At 34.4% G+C, this 16,799-nt stretch overlaps 1 protein-coding gene across 1 annotated transcript; it reads right to left on the bottom strand.

Annotated features, from left to right (window-relative positions):
• Positions 1-419: 419 nt before the first annotated feature.
• LOC145288145 (SCAN domain-containing protein 3-like) lies at positions 420-773 on the bottom strand. The gene has a single exon (XM_080136204.1). The coding sequence runs from the start codon at positions 771-773 to the stop codon at positions 420-422; it is 354 nt and encodes a 117-aa protein (XP_079992330.1).
• Between the last annotated feature and the right edge of the window lie 16,026 nt (positions 774-16,799).

Below are 16,799 nucleotides of genomic sequence, written 5' to 3' on the forward strand. Positions count from 1 at the left end.
TATATTTACTTAAAAATTGTTTTTTTTTTATTAAAATCTAATAAGTTTTATTAAGCGATTTTAACCCCGAGTGCTGTGTGATTTTTCTAGTTCTATTTTATTTTATTTTTATTTTTATTAAGGAAAACACATCACATTTATTTGCAAGCAGCTGTTCTCCAAGCTGTGTGTTAGCAAGAAAGGAAACAATCGAATCTCAAAGTGCAATGAAATGCTCAAGACAATTCCCCTTTGATAGCCATCTAACCTCTGTATGTAATACAAGCCGCTCGAACTCTTTTCCATTTTGCTTACATAATTCTTGAAAAAAGTGATCTCTGAGAGAATTTGATTTAATATGGTTAACTACTTGTATTACGACAGTAAGGGCATCATGCAGACGTGCACTCATTTTTTTGTAAGTAAGTGTTGCTGGTATATCACGCAGTGAATACAAAATACTTGCAGGACAGCTTTTTTAAATGTGCAATAAAACCTTTGTATCTGCCTGCCATCGAAGGTGCACCATCAGTAGCACAAGCGATTATATTTTTGAGTGGAATGTTGTTTTCCTGGAAATAAGTAACAACTTCAGCAAAAATTGTTTCATCTTTTGTGTCCGTCACAAGACTTCTAGCAAAAAGCATTTCCTCTTTGGGCCCTTTATCACTGTTAAATCTAACATATGCTAATAAAATGGCCTCATTATCTCTTAAAGTGAATTCATCAAGTTCAAGGGCAAACTGTTTCACTTGCAAATGAGCTATCAATTGTTTTTCTACATACTCTGCCATTTCATCAATGTATCGTGACACAGAAGAGCTGCTTAAAGGGATGGAATTAATAATTTCACTGGCATTTTGTTTTATAACTGGCGAAATCATAACAGACACTGCTGGTAGAATTACTGTTTCACCAACATTATGGGTTTTTCCTGCCTTTGCTATTATTTTGCTAATTTCATATTTCATGCCAGTAAACCATCACTCATTTTACTCACTTTGTTATTAAACATTTGAGACAGTGTTTTTCAAGCTTAGAAATAATCACAAAGTTTTTTAAAAGTATTCTACTGGTTTATCTTTCTTTCCTGTGTGTGTTTTTTCTCTAGATGGATTTTTAGCTTAGAAGGTTTAAAGCTATCATTTGAAAGTACATGTATGTATATGAGGCACATTGGTTTCGATTTATTATTATTATGTGGTGCTGGAATAAATTCGTAAGACAAATATTCAACGGAGTACTGTTAGTAATTCTTTTTACTTGGATTAGCCATGGTTTGCCTAAAAACATATATATATATATATATATATATATATAATTATTGCAACGTCTTGTCAGACGAGTGCCACTCCCTCAGGCACTGGAAGTCCATGAGCCGAAAATGACTTTAGACCTGCCGGCGAAATTCACACGCTCAAGCAAACATGACACTGAGGACGGTCACTGGTATACATACATATATATATAAATGCACGTATACATAAATATATACACATACATACACATACACACATACATATAACCCACATATATGCATACATACATACATACACAATACATAATACACATGCATACACATATATATACATACATAAACATACACCAGTTGGTCATTGGCATATATATATAAACGCAAATATACATATATATACATACACACATATCTGTAAACATACACACATATATACATATATACATACACGCATATACATACATATACACATACGTACACATATGCACATATATAAATGCATACACTTACCTACATATACATACACATACATAAATATGCACTCATACACATGCACTTACATGCACATACATACGTACACATATACATATGCATACATACACATACACATATACATGCATACATATACATACACACATGCACATATACACATACACATGCATATATACACATACACACAAACAATATATATATATACGTATATACATACATACGCAAACATATATACATACATATATACATACATATACACATACATATACACACATATAAATACACATGTACATAAACATACATACACCTATGCATACATATATACATAGATATATATAATGATGGCAGATAAAGTATTACATGCTTTCAGCAGTTCAGGCCTACACGCGTCACAACTTTTCCATCGCCACAGGACAATTTTATTATAGACAAATGCCTGGGGTAGTATCTATACAAAGGTGAGTTTTAGCTTTGTACAACAGCTAAATCTCTCTCTTGGTTCAAAATGTTGACATCCAGCAATAAGCAAGAGCAAGATAGCCAGCAACAAGTCAAACTGCAGACCAGCTTAATGCAGGTACTGGTCTCCCGCTTTATGTTTTTTTAAAATCAGATTTGCTTCTTCTAAAGGGGTTGCCTTCACCACGGCTTACGGGAGTCCTCTCCACCCCACATACAAATAGAAATAAACACATGCGTACATACAGATGTACACCAACATACGTATGTATGTGCACACACGTGCAAACATAATCACGTACAGGCACATGTACGCATATACATAAATGCGTATACATACGTACACACACATATACATGTAAAATACACATGAAGGAACATTCCAAAAGTCATAAATAATAAGTGATCAGCGACTTGACCGTTTTTGTCCCTTTTCCTTCCTGAACCTTTTCTTCTCTTTTTTTAAACTAGTAAATTAGTAAAGTTTTTTTTAGAATTACACTTCTGCAGTACATGATGATGATGTTGACAAATTCACACATAATTTTCCAAATACATCAACGTACGAAACGAATAGAAAAGACACTAGTTTTTTTGTTTAAGTAAACAGTTTGTTTTGGACTCACACTTCTGCAGTACATGATAATGATGTTGACAAATTCACACATAATTTTCCAAATAAATCAACGTAGGAAACGACGATAACACAATCCAACTAAAATGAATTGAGAAAGCGTGGTACAATGGGGAAAGAGGTTATTTTTAATGCATCTTAAACCAAGCTTCTCTCTTTACATCATCAGCATTCTGATCCCCATCTGGCATCAACTGAAATGAATGCCTCTCGTCTTGGGGAGGCTTCAAGTTTTGACAAGCTTCTGGGCTTGACCTTTACTCCTGATCTTAAATAGAACACGTACATCAAATCTGTTGTCAAAGCCGCTGGAAAAATGGTGGGATCCTTCTATCGATCCAGTAGATATCTCATTATTGATGCAATTCTCTGTCTATATAAGAGACAGGTACGTCCAAGGATGGAGTACTGTTGCCACATCTGGTCAGGAGCTGCTAGAAAAGGACTTTTCCTGGTTTGATAGAGTTCAAAATAGACTTCGTAGCCCCGTAGGAGATGTCTTTTTCTCTTCGCTGCAACCTCTATCTCACAGAAGAGATGTTGCGAGTTTGTCTCTGCTTTATCGTTATTTTTATGGAAAATGTTTGACTGAGCTTCAATTTATGGTACCCCCCTCGCCAAACTTCCATGAGAAACACTCGTCAAGATGAAAACACTATCAATAATTCCCCCACTCTTTATCTGTGCCTAAACCTAAACGTAGATTCCATGAACAAAGCTTCTTTCTTAGAACTGCACGCCTGTGGAATTGTCTTCCGTTTTCCCGCTTTCCAACTGACTACAATATGGTTGTCTTCAAGTCCATCGTAAACAAGTTCTTGATGGGCCGTTCCACTTAACAAATTTACCGAATTTCCATTACTAACGATTACTATATTGTCCAATAGACTACTGTACACTCTTAACCCTTATCCTAGAGCGGTCTCTGGGCCTTGATAAGTAGTTATGTCTATATAAAAAAAGAAGAGAAGTTAGTTTTATTTAGTAGCGAGTCACAACATTGCAACGATCAAATAGCAATCGGAAAGAAATGGTAATGAGTGTATCAAGTCGTCAACCACTGGGGATCAGTATCGTTGGTTGAAACTGTGCAGCATGTGATTATTTCAGAAGACGACTCCAGAAGAACTTGTTTACATTGCACTCTAAAACGACTATGGGTAGTCGACTGGAAAGCAGCCCCACTGCATTAAGAAAGCCCTTTGAAAGCTTACTTCAATTCTAGTTTAGGATTATGTTGATTGTGCTAGAGATGATGACGTGAAATTGATGGAAAGCAGCGAGTGAAAGGAGGACGTGATTTCTTATACTACCGAGTTACCGCTTGTCAAGACGAAAATGCCACTCGAGGATAAAAGTTATCGTGTTTGTCAGGTGCACGGTGAGGCAACAATTTTGGGAGAACGATGGTTTATACAGTGGGAAAATTGGTTATTTCTGAGAGCGGCTCAACAAGAACTTGTTAACGTTTGGACGGGAAACAGTCCAGGCTGTAGTAAGTTGGTTATTCATTGGAGTGAAGAATGCTAGAATCAAGCCAGATTTATTCTAACTCAAACTTCAATGGTTATTATCAGTGAGAAACAACTTATGATGACTTCTGTGTTAGTAGTGTGTAAATAATTTGTTTTTCTTTTAAAGTAGTTATGTCTATAGCAATAATCAGATGAGGCCGGGTTTGTCAAACATAACTGGTTGTTTAATATCTTTTACGAAGGTATAATGATAATTTGTGTCGCTGAAACCATACATATCGCTGCCAGCGACCAAAATACCCAATATAAATCATTATTTTATCTGATTATTCCCGTCTTGACCTGCCTTTAATGTTAACATATATTTATAATACTATGTTTCCTACATTTAAGACCGGGTATAATTTTCAATTTGTTTAACTGAGGTCGTAATCTACGTAAAATAAATGTAAACTACTCTAGGAAATATGGCAATACATCATCAGATGCGTAATTAAATTCTATTAGACATCATTTTTACTTCATGTAAAATATACTTAGCTAAATAAGTACGATTTCACAGTAAGAAAACAAGAATTATAACACATTTTTGAATTTTTTATGGGGATTGATTATTGGTATTATTTTGGACTACTGTTCTCATCTGGAATCTTATTTTCACAGCGTTTCTATCTTTGTACCCCCGACTTCCTTCAAGGGCTCTTGAGCGAAATGGACAAGATACTTGGTAAACTTAAGTTTTTAGTTACATGCTTTTACCGTTGAACGTTCACCTCCCAACAGAGACCGTACTAAGAATACAATTACGAATTTGTGAAGACGTACAGAGCATAGCTTACGAAACAAGAGCAAGCAACCTCTGCAGATTTAATTAAGAGTTCCGTTCGAAATTTTGTGCAGATTCGACAGAAATATTCCCGAGTTCGACAGAAAGATTTCCGAGTTCGTTAACATATCCATGAATTATATCAGGGTTACATCGATCAATATATTCTGAAATAAAACTCAAGATAAAAACACTTGTCAGATGTATCTAATTACTACGGATTTCTAGCACCATTTGAATCTTGTTGTTTGTTTTACTATAGGTAAACACAACATATACTCATGAGGAACGATACAAATGTATAAAGTTTACGGATTTTTGTATTACAACTGAAGAAATCTTAAATCACTTTTTTTTTAAGTAACCCTCATATAGGAGATAATCTCTATTAATCTAAAAAAGACGAACCCTATAGGTATAAGGAAAAAAGCAGTCAAAAGAACAAGCTGCTAAAACAGAAATATATATTATAATGAGATAGAGCTGAACTAAAAATAAAGGTAGCGAGAAATAAATCAGACAATTTTCATTAATATTCTAAAAACGTCTTCGGACATATATTTTATTATGATTACTTCCAATCTGAAAATGTAATCTTGCATTTTTGTCTATTACAAACTAACAATACAAATGTGATGAAAGAGCAGACAAGGAAAATTAAATTCAAATTAAAATACACACTGAAAAATGAAGAGAAAAAATATACTAGTGTCCTGCTTCTGGTAAGATAACATCACTAATGAAACCAGTTGATTTGGTCAGAGTAATAGCTTACTGAGCAATTAGGCAGTAGCTGAGCGTGAAACATTAGTAAGTGCAGTAATTAATATGAAGTAAACGAACGCACAGTATAAATATGAAATATTGATTAAATATTTCTTCTGTTTTTTTTTTTACTTGTAATGGGGGTATTGGCGAATGAGTACTATGTTGGATGGGTATAATTACGATTACCCCCCTGTTTGAAATTTGTTAGAGGAAATAGAAAAAGAAAAGATTTTTATAGAAACTGATTATCGTGTTTAGATAAATAAAAATTAGTAAAATTCGGTCTTAATCGGTGACGGAGCAAATGTTTATATGCGCAGTTTAGTTATGAGGCTATACTCGTAAACTATTACTTATACTATTACATGTAAATTTATCATGTCATTGGCAACTCCATAGATAAACTAGATAATTTAAGCAAGGAGTAGTATCTGGTCTGATTTTAACCTTTATCTATTCTGTCCTCGGCACGGAAAATAGAGAACATTCTATACATTTTCCAGTTTAAAATGGAAATAGTTCAGTTCAAAATGGGAAAAGTTCAGTTCTAAATAAGAAATTTAAAATAAAGTTATAAATATCTTTGGTGCTACAACCAGGTATTGATTTGTTAAAAAAAATTTTTTAGCGTAATGGTTAGGTCAACTGAACACCGAAGTACGTAAGCACGTATCTTGGAGGTATATGAGCTGGATGGAAATTGGAAAGCCCTAGCGGAAAATCTTTCTATTCCGAAAACCACCCTCTATCGCTGGATTAGTAAAGGAACTCAACCTGATACAAGAGGAGGGCTTAGAAATTTTAATGTCAAACAGGTGCATTTGGATGTTATTCAAGCACTAGTGAATGAAAAATTCTAGGATCACATTAAATGTGATCTGTGAAAGAATTGAAGCCCTGTTTTGGTTTAAATTGTCCAAATCTACAGTAGCGAAGCATCTAGATATGATGATTTATACGTTTGAAACTGTAAGATTGATGCCCGAGAAGGATAATTCAATTGAGAATAAAAATAAACGTAGTTTATTTTTATTCTCAATTGAATTACCAATCAAATGGAAAACCCATTTTATTTATGGATGAAAGGAACTTTAATGTTCATATCTCCAGGGGAGATGGGCGTTCACAAAAGGGTAGGCGATGTAACGTAGATTCAGCCGGTACTCAGGGTGCCAATATTCACGTTATTGGATATATTTGTCCCCATGGCCGCGTGTACCATGACATTCAAAGAGTATTTTTTCGGAAGGAAAGCGTGCAGCCTTGGATTTGAGAATATTGGAGAACTGCAAAGAGACAAGATTGGCGGTCCAGTTGTGAGGGTTGTTGACAATGCCTCGTGTCACTCAAATGCCTCATGTCACTCAAATGCCTCATGTCACTCAAATGCCTCGTGTCACTCAAATGCCTCATGTCACTCAAATACCTCGTGTCACTCGAATGCCTCGTGTCACTCGAATGCCTCGTGTCACTCAAATGCCTCATGTCACTCAAATGCCTCGTGTCACTCAAATGCCTCATGTCACTCAAATGCCTCATGTCACTCAAATACCTCGTGTCACTCGAATGCCTCGTGTCACTCGAATGCCTCGTGTCACTCGAATGCCTCATGTCACTCAAATGCCTCGTGTCACTCAAATGCCTCATGTCACTCAAATACCTCGTGTCACTCAAATGCCTCATGTCACTCAAATGCCTCGTGTCACTCAAATGCCTCGTGTCACTCAAATGCCTCATGTCACTCAAATTCCTCGTGTCACTCAAATGCCTCGTGTCACTCAAATTCCTCGTGTCACTCAAATGCCTCGTGTCACTCAAATGTCTCATGTCACTCAAATACCTCATGTCACTTAAATGCCTCGTGTCACTCAAATGCCTCGTGTCACTCAAATGCCTCGTGTCACTCAAATGCCTCATGTCACTCAAATGCCTTATGTCACTCAAATGTCTCATGTCACTCAAATGCCTCGTGTCACTCAAACATTGAAGAACGTTTTTAGTGAAGAAAAATTTCTAGGATGTGAAGTGGTTAGGTTGGGACCATACATCCAATGTTTAATCGAACTGAACAAGTATGGTCTTTAATCAAAACTTACGTCAAGCAAGAATTGGCTGTTAAAATTGTGAGTATTCTTGCAATGGAGAAAAGAGATGGCTTGTCAATGACTGAACAAAGGGAAAGAGCTTTGATATCAGAAGTATGCAATAGTTTCATAGTTGGAATTCAATCTAAAATCCGTGCAGCTGTAGCATTAGATGTTGTGTTCTAATAAATGACTTGAAGAAGTTTTTTATATTATAAAATGTTAACACTTTTATTGCTAAAATAATTTATAAAATATTTTTAATATTTATACTTGTAATAATTCTTCCATTTTGAACTGAACTATTCCCATTTTGAACTAAAATACACCCTTTTTTACATAGGCATCACCACTTATCAAGGCGAAGAGGCCACTCGCGGATAAGGGTTATAGAGTGTAAAGTAGAAATTGGACAATATAGTAATCGTTAGTAATGGAATTTCGGTAAATTTGTTTACTCATATTGAACGGCCCATCAAAAACTTGTTTACGTTAGACGTGAAGACAACCATATTGTAATCAGCTGGAAAGCAGCAAAACGGAGGACAATTCCAGAGGCATGCAGTTCTGAGAAAGAAGCTTTGCTCATGGAATCTACGTTTAGGTTTAGGCACAGATAAAGAGTGAGAGAAATTAGTGATAGTGTTTTCTGCTAGACGGGTGTTTCTTGTGAAAGTTTAGCTAGGGGGCATAGATTGGAGCTCAGCCGAGCACTTGCCATGAAAATAACGATAAAGCAGAGACAAACACGCAATAACTCTTCTGTGAGAAAGAGGTTGCAGGGAACAGAAAAGGACATCTCCTCCGAAGGTACGAAGTCTATTTTGAACTCTATCAAGCAGGTTAAGTCCTTTCTAGCAGCTCCTGCCCAAATGTGGCAAGAGTACTCCATCCTAGGACGTACCCGGCTCTTATATAGATAGAGACTTGCATCAGCAGTGAGATATCTACTGGATCGATAGAAGGATCCCACCATTTTTCCAGCGGCCTTGGCAACGGATTTAATGTATATGTTCCATTTAAGATCAAGAGTAAAGGTCAAGCCCAGAAGCTTGTCAAAACTTGAGGCCTCCCCAAGACGAGAGCCATTCATTTCAATTGATGCCAGATGGAGATCAGAGCGTTGATGATGTAAAGATAAAAGCTTGGTTTTAAATGCATTAAAAGTAACAAGCCACTCCTTTCCCCATTGGTCCACTTGCTCAATATCATAGGAGAGAGAGTCAGAGAGAACTTGGTCGTTTACGGTCTTAGATGTGCTACCATAGATAGTAGTGTCATCAGCATAGATGTCTATTAATGATCGAAGGATGTGATTTGGAAGACCATTAATGTAGATCAGGAAGAGATTTGTGCCCAGAAGTGACCTCTAAGGGACTTCAGAATTACTACTGAGAGCTTCTAATTTCTGCCCATCAACCACTACTCTCATGAACATATCAGAGAGAAATGATTTAATAATTGAGAAGACATTTCCAGCTATAGCGTAGCTGGAAATCTTGTTAAGTAGACCTTTATGCCATACTCTATCAAAGCCTTTGATATGTCAAGAGCAATTACCTTAGAAAGGTAGCCTCCGTCGAGAAATTCGCTAATGCTATGAGATATAACTGTAAGCACATCTACTGTAGATCTAGCAGAACGAAAACCATATTGCGTGTCACTAAGAAGGTTATTTTTGCTGAGAGTGTTAATTACTTCTATATTTAACACAGATTCCAGCAACTTACCCATGACGCACAGAAGACTTATTGGCCTGTACTGAGAGGGAGATGAGCGATCACCTGAATTCTTAAATACAGGGCATACTGATGAGATTTTCCATGATGATAGGAAGCCATTCTCCTTAAGACAACGTTTAAACAGTTTTATAAGTATGGTCGCAAGTTCTAGTTGAAGTCTTTTGAGTACTATAATTGGAATACCGTCAGGTTCGGTTGCTTTACTGGAATGAAGGTTGTTGATTAGCTTGGCAACATCACGTACAGATATTTGTCTATCACATAGCGTGTTTTCTGATACAGGAGGACATATGGGAGGTTGGCGGCCTTGGTCGCATAGGGTAGAATTAGCTGCAAAATTCTTGGCTGATGCTGACGAGATTAACTCAGGTCTATTGATGATATTTGGGATAGAGCACATGCTTCTGTTCAGAATCTTGTTTGCTATTTGCCAAAACTGGTGGGAGCCAAGCCGCTGCTCAGTCTCTTTGGATTTAACGAACTGAGCATACAACTCTCTTGCATTCTTTATTACTCTTTTGGCATTCTTTATTACTCTTTTTCTCAGATATGCTTTTAAAGATAGTAACTCCGCTGTTGTGGGGGCGATAGAGAGTAAATATAAATGCAGTACTGTGAGCAAGTGCAACCCGGAAGCACATATAGAGTAAGGTAGGAACTTCTATGGAGATGTCCCTACCACATTGAAAGCCATCTTTTATATAGGTACATATTCCATGCCCATGGCGATCTTAGTGGTCAGATTTGGAAGTTAACTTAGAGTATTATTTAATTACGAACTCATCTAGGGAAATAGTCTGTCCAATGTAAGTTTCGATGGTGATGAATTTTATCCACATTTAAGACCGACCTCGTGAGGAAGCAAGTAAATAATAACTAGACATGTGTTTGCTCACTTGTCATGACTCAACGCTAGAGAAGCGAAGAAAGAACAAAAGGCCGACGAGAGACTCGGCGACAGTTCATCTAGTTCTTTAAAAACCTTCATTTTTTTTAACTGTTGAATTAACGTTCTTTTCCGTTCTCCTACTTCTTTCTCTCCCTACCACCTCATGCTCTCCTTTCCTATTATGCACAACTTTTCCCATAAGTATTTTTCCAACAAACAACTGATTTTCATGCGCCTCCAACATCCACATTTCTCTTTTCTGCTTTGTTTTTTTGTTGTTGTTTTGTTTTGTTTTTATTTTCATTCATTTCTCCGTCTACTTTTTAGTACTACTGAACGTCTAGTTCGTCTTTTAATTATATTCGTTTAACGTGTTCTTTATTTTTCCTGGCTTTTTATTATAGTTTTCTTTCACACTTCCCCACGTTTCATTTTTGTCACGTTTCTCTTCCTTTTCTCTATATTTCTTTTTTTTCTGCGCTTTTTTTTAAATATTTTCTCTTGCTTTTAATGTGTATGTTCTTCTTCTTCTTCTTCTTCTTGTGATTATTATTATTATTATTATTATTATCTTTGTTCTCCTTTCCTTTCTTATTTATATTCACCTTCTTTTTTCCTTTTCTTCTTTTCCTTTTTTTGCTGGCTCGCTTATCAAATGACAGCCGTTTTTCTTTTTTCACCTTATTTGGGTTTTCCCCTTCTTTTCATCATTTTACCCCTCATTTCTTGTTGTTGTTGTTCTCCTTCTTCTTCTTCTTCTTCTTCTTATTATTATTATTATTATTATTATTATTATTATTATTATAAATCTACTTCATTTTATTATTATTAAAGTTATGGTTCTAATGTTATTATTATCTATATATTAATAGGATAACATGCGTGTGTTATTTATTTTGTGTGTCACGCTTACATCTGAGTGACTGTCGTTTAATTTTTATGGACTTCCATTTCTTTTTATAAATAATTTTATCAAGAATTCTTCATAAGTGTTGTTTTGGTTTCGATTATAGTTGATGGCGCTTCAGTAATCTATTTCTTATGTATTTTCGACTGATTTTCTTTCTCTTGAACTCATAATAAAGACAAAATTCAAACATTCAACAAATCTCAATTTTTCACAGAAGCGGACCTATCAGACTTGATGCTTTTCGCAGTATTTTTTTTTTTTTTTCCTTTTTCAAAGTTCCCTTTAGGATACAATCCAAGGATGCATTTCTTGTGTATTTTGGACTGTTTTTCTTTCTTTTTGATACATAATTGCGACAAAATTCAAACATTGAAAAAATCTCAATTTTTCACATACGCGGACATATCAGATTTGATTGTTTTCGCCGTAGTTTTTCTGCTTTTTACAAAGTTTCCGTGAGAATACAAGGCAAGGATGCATTTCTTATGTATTTTTGACTGGTTTTCTTTCTCTTGAACTCATAATAAAGACACAATTAAAACATTGAAAAAATTCCAATATTTCACAGACAGTGACCTGCCAGATTTGATGGTTTTCGCAGTATTTTGTTTTTCCCCATATTACAAAGTTTCCTTTAGAATACAAGGCAACGATGCATTTCTTATGGTTTTCTTTCTCTTGAACATTTAATAAAGACAAAATTGAAATATTCAAAACATTTCAATTTTTAACATACGCGGACCTGTCAGATTTGATGGTTTCCGCAGTATTTTGTTTTTCTCCTTTTACAATATTTCCTTTAGAATACAAGGTAAGGATGTATTCTTCATAAGGTTTGGTTTTGGATGCGATTATCGCTGATTGCACTTAAGACACGTATTTTTTTATAAGTAATTTTAAAAAGAACTCCTGATTAGTGTCGGTTTCGGTTTCGATTATAGCTAAAGGAACTCAAGTTATATATATATATATATATATATATATATATATATATAGAGAGAGAGAGAGAGAGAGAGAGAGAGAGAGAGAGAGAGAGAGATGTTTTTATTTGCGATACTTTCTTGAATGAATTCAAGTATTTATACGAAAGTGCATTTTTACCTAAATGCTTGTTGGGAATAATTTTACCATTGACCAATCTGGTACCCCCTTAATGTGAAGCGGCATATATATTATTTTAAATATATAATATACATATATGTGTGTGTGTGTGTGTGTGTGTGTGTGTGTGTGTGTGTGTGCAGTCAGCACCAACTCTATTCAGGTTTTAACCGGCTTCTTCTCTGAAGGAGGAAGTTTTATCGGTGTATGAAATTCAATAGCGGTTCCCAGTAGCATGTATATCCCCGTTAGAGGAGATGACGACTTTAGGTTTTTGCACCTTTTTGCAGAGCGGTGTCCACGTACTGCTACATACACCACCTGGACTTCCATAATTGGTCAGTCATTTTAGTAATGACCAGGCTCAACGTTGCGTAACTTCGGTGATCTGACGGGAACCAGTGTGTCAATGCGATTATGCCGTATACATATATATATATATATATATATATAGTAATCCACATAGTACGGTTTCGCTGTATCAAACCTCATCAGTGCGGCTAGACAGGCACCTACCTCAAGCAAGGATCGAAACTATTACGACAGTCAAGGCTTCTCACCATAATGCTAAATGGCAGCTACTCTGCGGGTAGTGAATTATCGATGTTTTGACATCGTCCGAATACCTAAGCTCGATTAGTTTACACAAAGAGCATCGCTTAATATGCTCATTATATATCGTGGATCACTTCCAAAATGTTCAACTTAAGATATATATATATATATATATATATATATATATATATATATATATATATAGATAGATAGATAGATAGATAGATAGATGCTGAACATCTATAAAATGCTAACATCAATATACTATGTATGATTGAGTCCTTTGTGGATTTTTCATAGGCCCCCTAATTATTATTATTATTATTATTATTATTATTATTACTTTTTTATTATTATCATTTTTATTTTTTTGCATTATTATTATTATTAATAATGTTATTATTATTATTATTATTATTATTATTATTATTTCATTAGTATTATCATTTTGTTATTGTCATTATTTTTGTTATTATTATTACTTTTATGATTACAATTTACTATTATTATTATTATTATTTTTATTTTTAGTATTATTATTATGTTTATTATTTTATTTTTTATTATTATTATTTTATTTTTATTATTGTTATTTTATTATTATTATTATTATTATTATTATTTATTATTATTATTATTATTATTATTATCATTCTATTATTAGAAATATCGTTTTATTGTTATTTTTATTATTATTATCATTATATTGTTACGCTTATCGCTCCGTCCGTTATCATGCTGTGCATCCCTAAAAAAGAAAGTGGATATTCTAAATAAAGCTTGTCACCTTGAAATATAAAAAAATGGTGTCGCTGTTGAGACACAGCTAATAAAAATGATTTGTCTTTTTTTGCCTTTTGGCTAAGATCAAAGTGTAGTATCTGGTCTTCAGGCGCTACATTTCAATTTCTTCTCTCTCAGTGAAAGAGAAAACCTTTACGACTAAGACACTTTTTTCTCCGCGTTAAAAAACGACCCTGGTGTTTAAATCTGTCCCGTTGGGAGGCATTGTGAATAGGTGCTATGTTTAATGTAACAAAGTTTTAATATTAAAAAAGTAACTGGAAAAGGGTATTTCTGATTTAATTACAAAATGCCCTGGAAATGTCACTTCTGATTAATTATAAAATGTCCTGGAAAATGTCCGTTCTGATTTTTTTTGTTTACTTGCCTCCCTACAAGGGTGAAATTGGACATGAGATCGGTTTAAAATTTAGGGGGAAACCAGCTCCCCAAAGGGGCACTCTAGTCAATAACGAAAATAAAAATTGTATCAGTAATGAAAGATTTCTCCTCCGTTAACCAATACCAAAAAAGGGGGGATTTAAGTCATTGGAATGCTGAAACTGATACTACACTCAGAATTTCATGTTGAAGCAATGGTTGCCTAATTCCTAATTGTGTTAATGTTTTTATGTATTACTTTCGAAAAGTTGCTGAAAAGTCGGTCCCGGAAATGGTTGAAAAAGTTTACGCTTTATACATTACTTTATTTCATGTATATTTTCAACAGTGGGTTGGGAATTATAAGTTAGTTCCAGAATGGCTGAAACAGTTTACTGTTTAGACTTTACATTATTTCATGTATATTTTAGCAGTGGGTTTGGGATATAATGTCGGTCCCGGAAATGGCTGAAACAGTTTACTATTTAGACATTACATGTATATTTTTAGCAGTTGGTTTGGGATATAAAGTCAGTCCCGGTAATGGCTGAAACAGTTTACGATTAAAACATTACTTTATTTAATGTATATTTAAAACGGTGGGTTGAATGAGATAGGTGGAAAACATATAGTAGCAAAATACCGAGCGTCGCCCGAGATCGAATGAGATAGGTGAACGATATATATTAGCAGAATATGCGGCATCACCTGGGATTGGATAAGATAGGTGAAACATATATACTATGAGAATACCCAGAATTGATTGATTTGTTTGTAATGAAATAATCAGCCCAGGCACTATATCGAAGTTATTATTTAAGTAAGGGGGGGGCGACATAGTGGGTTAAAGTTATGAAAATTATTGTCGAAATTAGTAACATATCCAAAAATTATGACAAATGATGAAATGTGAGTTACTTGATTGTTGTGTTTGAAATGATATAATAAGCCCAGACAATATATTAAATATATTATATAAGTAGGAGGGAGAGGCATAATGTTGGTTTTTAATTCTAAAAATTATTGTCGAAATTAGTAACATATCAAGGATTATGAACAACAATTAAATGTGAGTTAATCGATTGTGTGTTTATAATAAAATAATCAGCCCAGAAAATATATAAAAGTAATTATTTTAGTAAGAGAGGGTGATAAGGATGGTTTAAATTATGAAAAATAATTGTCGAAAATAGTAACATATCTAAGAATTATGAAAAATGTAATAAGTTATTTAATGCATTAATGTGTTTACAATGAAATAATCATACCAGACAATATATCAAAGTTATTATTTTAGTAAGTGGAACGATGATATGGGTTAAAATGATAAAAATTTATTGTCGACATTAGTAACATATACAAGAATTATGGAAAATAACAAAATGTGAGTTAATTAATTGGTGTGTTTTTTTTTTACAAGGGTGTCACCACTTATCAAGGCCCAGAGGCCACTCAAGGATAAGGGTTAATAGGTATACATTAGTCATTGTGATTTTAGCATAGTAAACAGTGGGAATTTTGAAACTTGGATTACTTAGGGGGACGATTCAATTAGAACTTGTTCACATTGGACTTTTTCTTTTTTTTTTTTCATAGGTATCAACTCATTATCAAGGTCAAAGAGGCAACTCAAGGATAAGGGTTAAAGAGTGTACAGTAGAAATTGGACAATATAATAATCATTAGTAATGAAAATTTGTTAAATTTGATAACTTATATGGAACGGCTCATCAAGAACTTATTTACGTTAGACTTGAAGACAACCATATTGTAGTCAGCCGAAAAGCAGGAAAACGGAAGACAATTCCACAGGCGTGCAGTTCTAATAAAAAAGCTTTGTTCATGGAATCTACGTTTAGGTTTAGGCGCAAATAAAGAGTGGGGGGAATTATTGATAGTGTTTACAGCTAGACGAGTGTTTCTTGTGAAAGTTTTGCGAGGGGGGACCATAGATTGAAGCTCAGTCGAACACTTTCCATGAAAATTACGATACATCAGAGACAAACTCGCAACATCTCTTCTGTGAGATAGAGGTTGCAAGAAAGAGAAAAGGACATCTCCTACGAGGCTACGAAGTCTATTTTGAACTCTATCAAGGTAGGCCAAGTCCTTTCTAGCAGCTCCTGCCAGATGTTTGAAATGATATAATCATCCCAGATAATATATCAAAGTTATTATTTTAGTAGCGGGTGGTTGATAATGTGGGTTAAAATATCAAAAATAATTGTCGAAATGAGTAACATATCCAAGAATTAAGAAAAATGATGAAGTGTGAGTTAATTGATAGTTGTGTTTTTCATGACATAATCAGCCAGACAATATATCAAAGAAATTTTTTAGTAAGAGAGGGCAACGAGGATGGTTGAAATTATAAAAAAATTATTGTCGAAATTAGTAACATATCCGAGAATTACGAAATATGACGAAATGTGATTTAATTGATTGGTGTGTTTATAATAAAATAAT

The sequence above is a fragment of the Euprymna scolopes genome, chromosome 11 (genome assembly GCF_053919585.1).
Source record: "Euprymna scolopes isolate OS-2025 chromosome 11, ASM5391958v1, whole genome shotgun sequence".
Lineage (NCBI taxonomy): Eukaryota > Metazoa > Mollusca > Cephalopoda > Sepiida > Sepiolidae > Euprymna > Euprymna scolopes.

Bases quoted from the DNA above. Each gene is read 5' to 3' on its own strand.
- LOC145288145 (XM_080136204.1), bottom strand. From the start codon at position 773: ATGGCAGAGTATGTAGAAAAACAATTGATAGCTCATTTGCAAGTGAAA.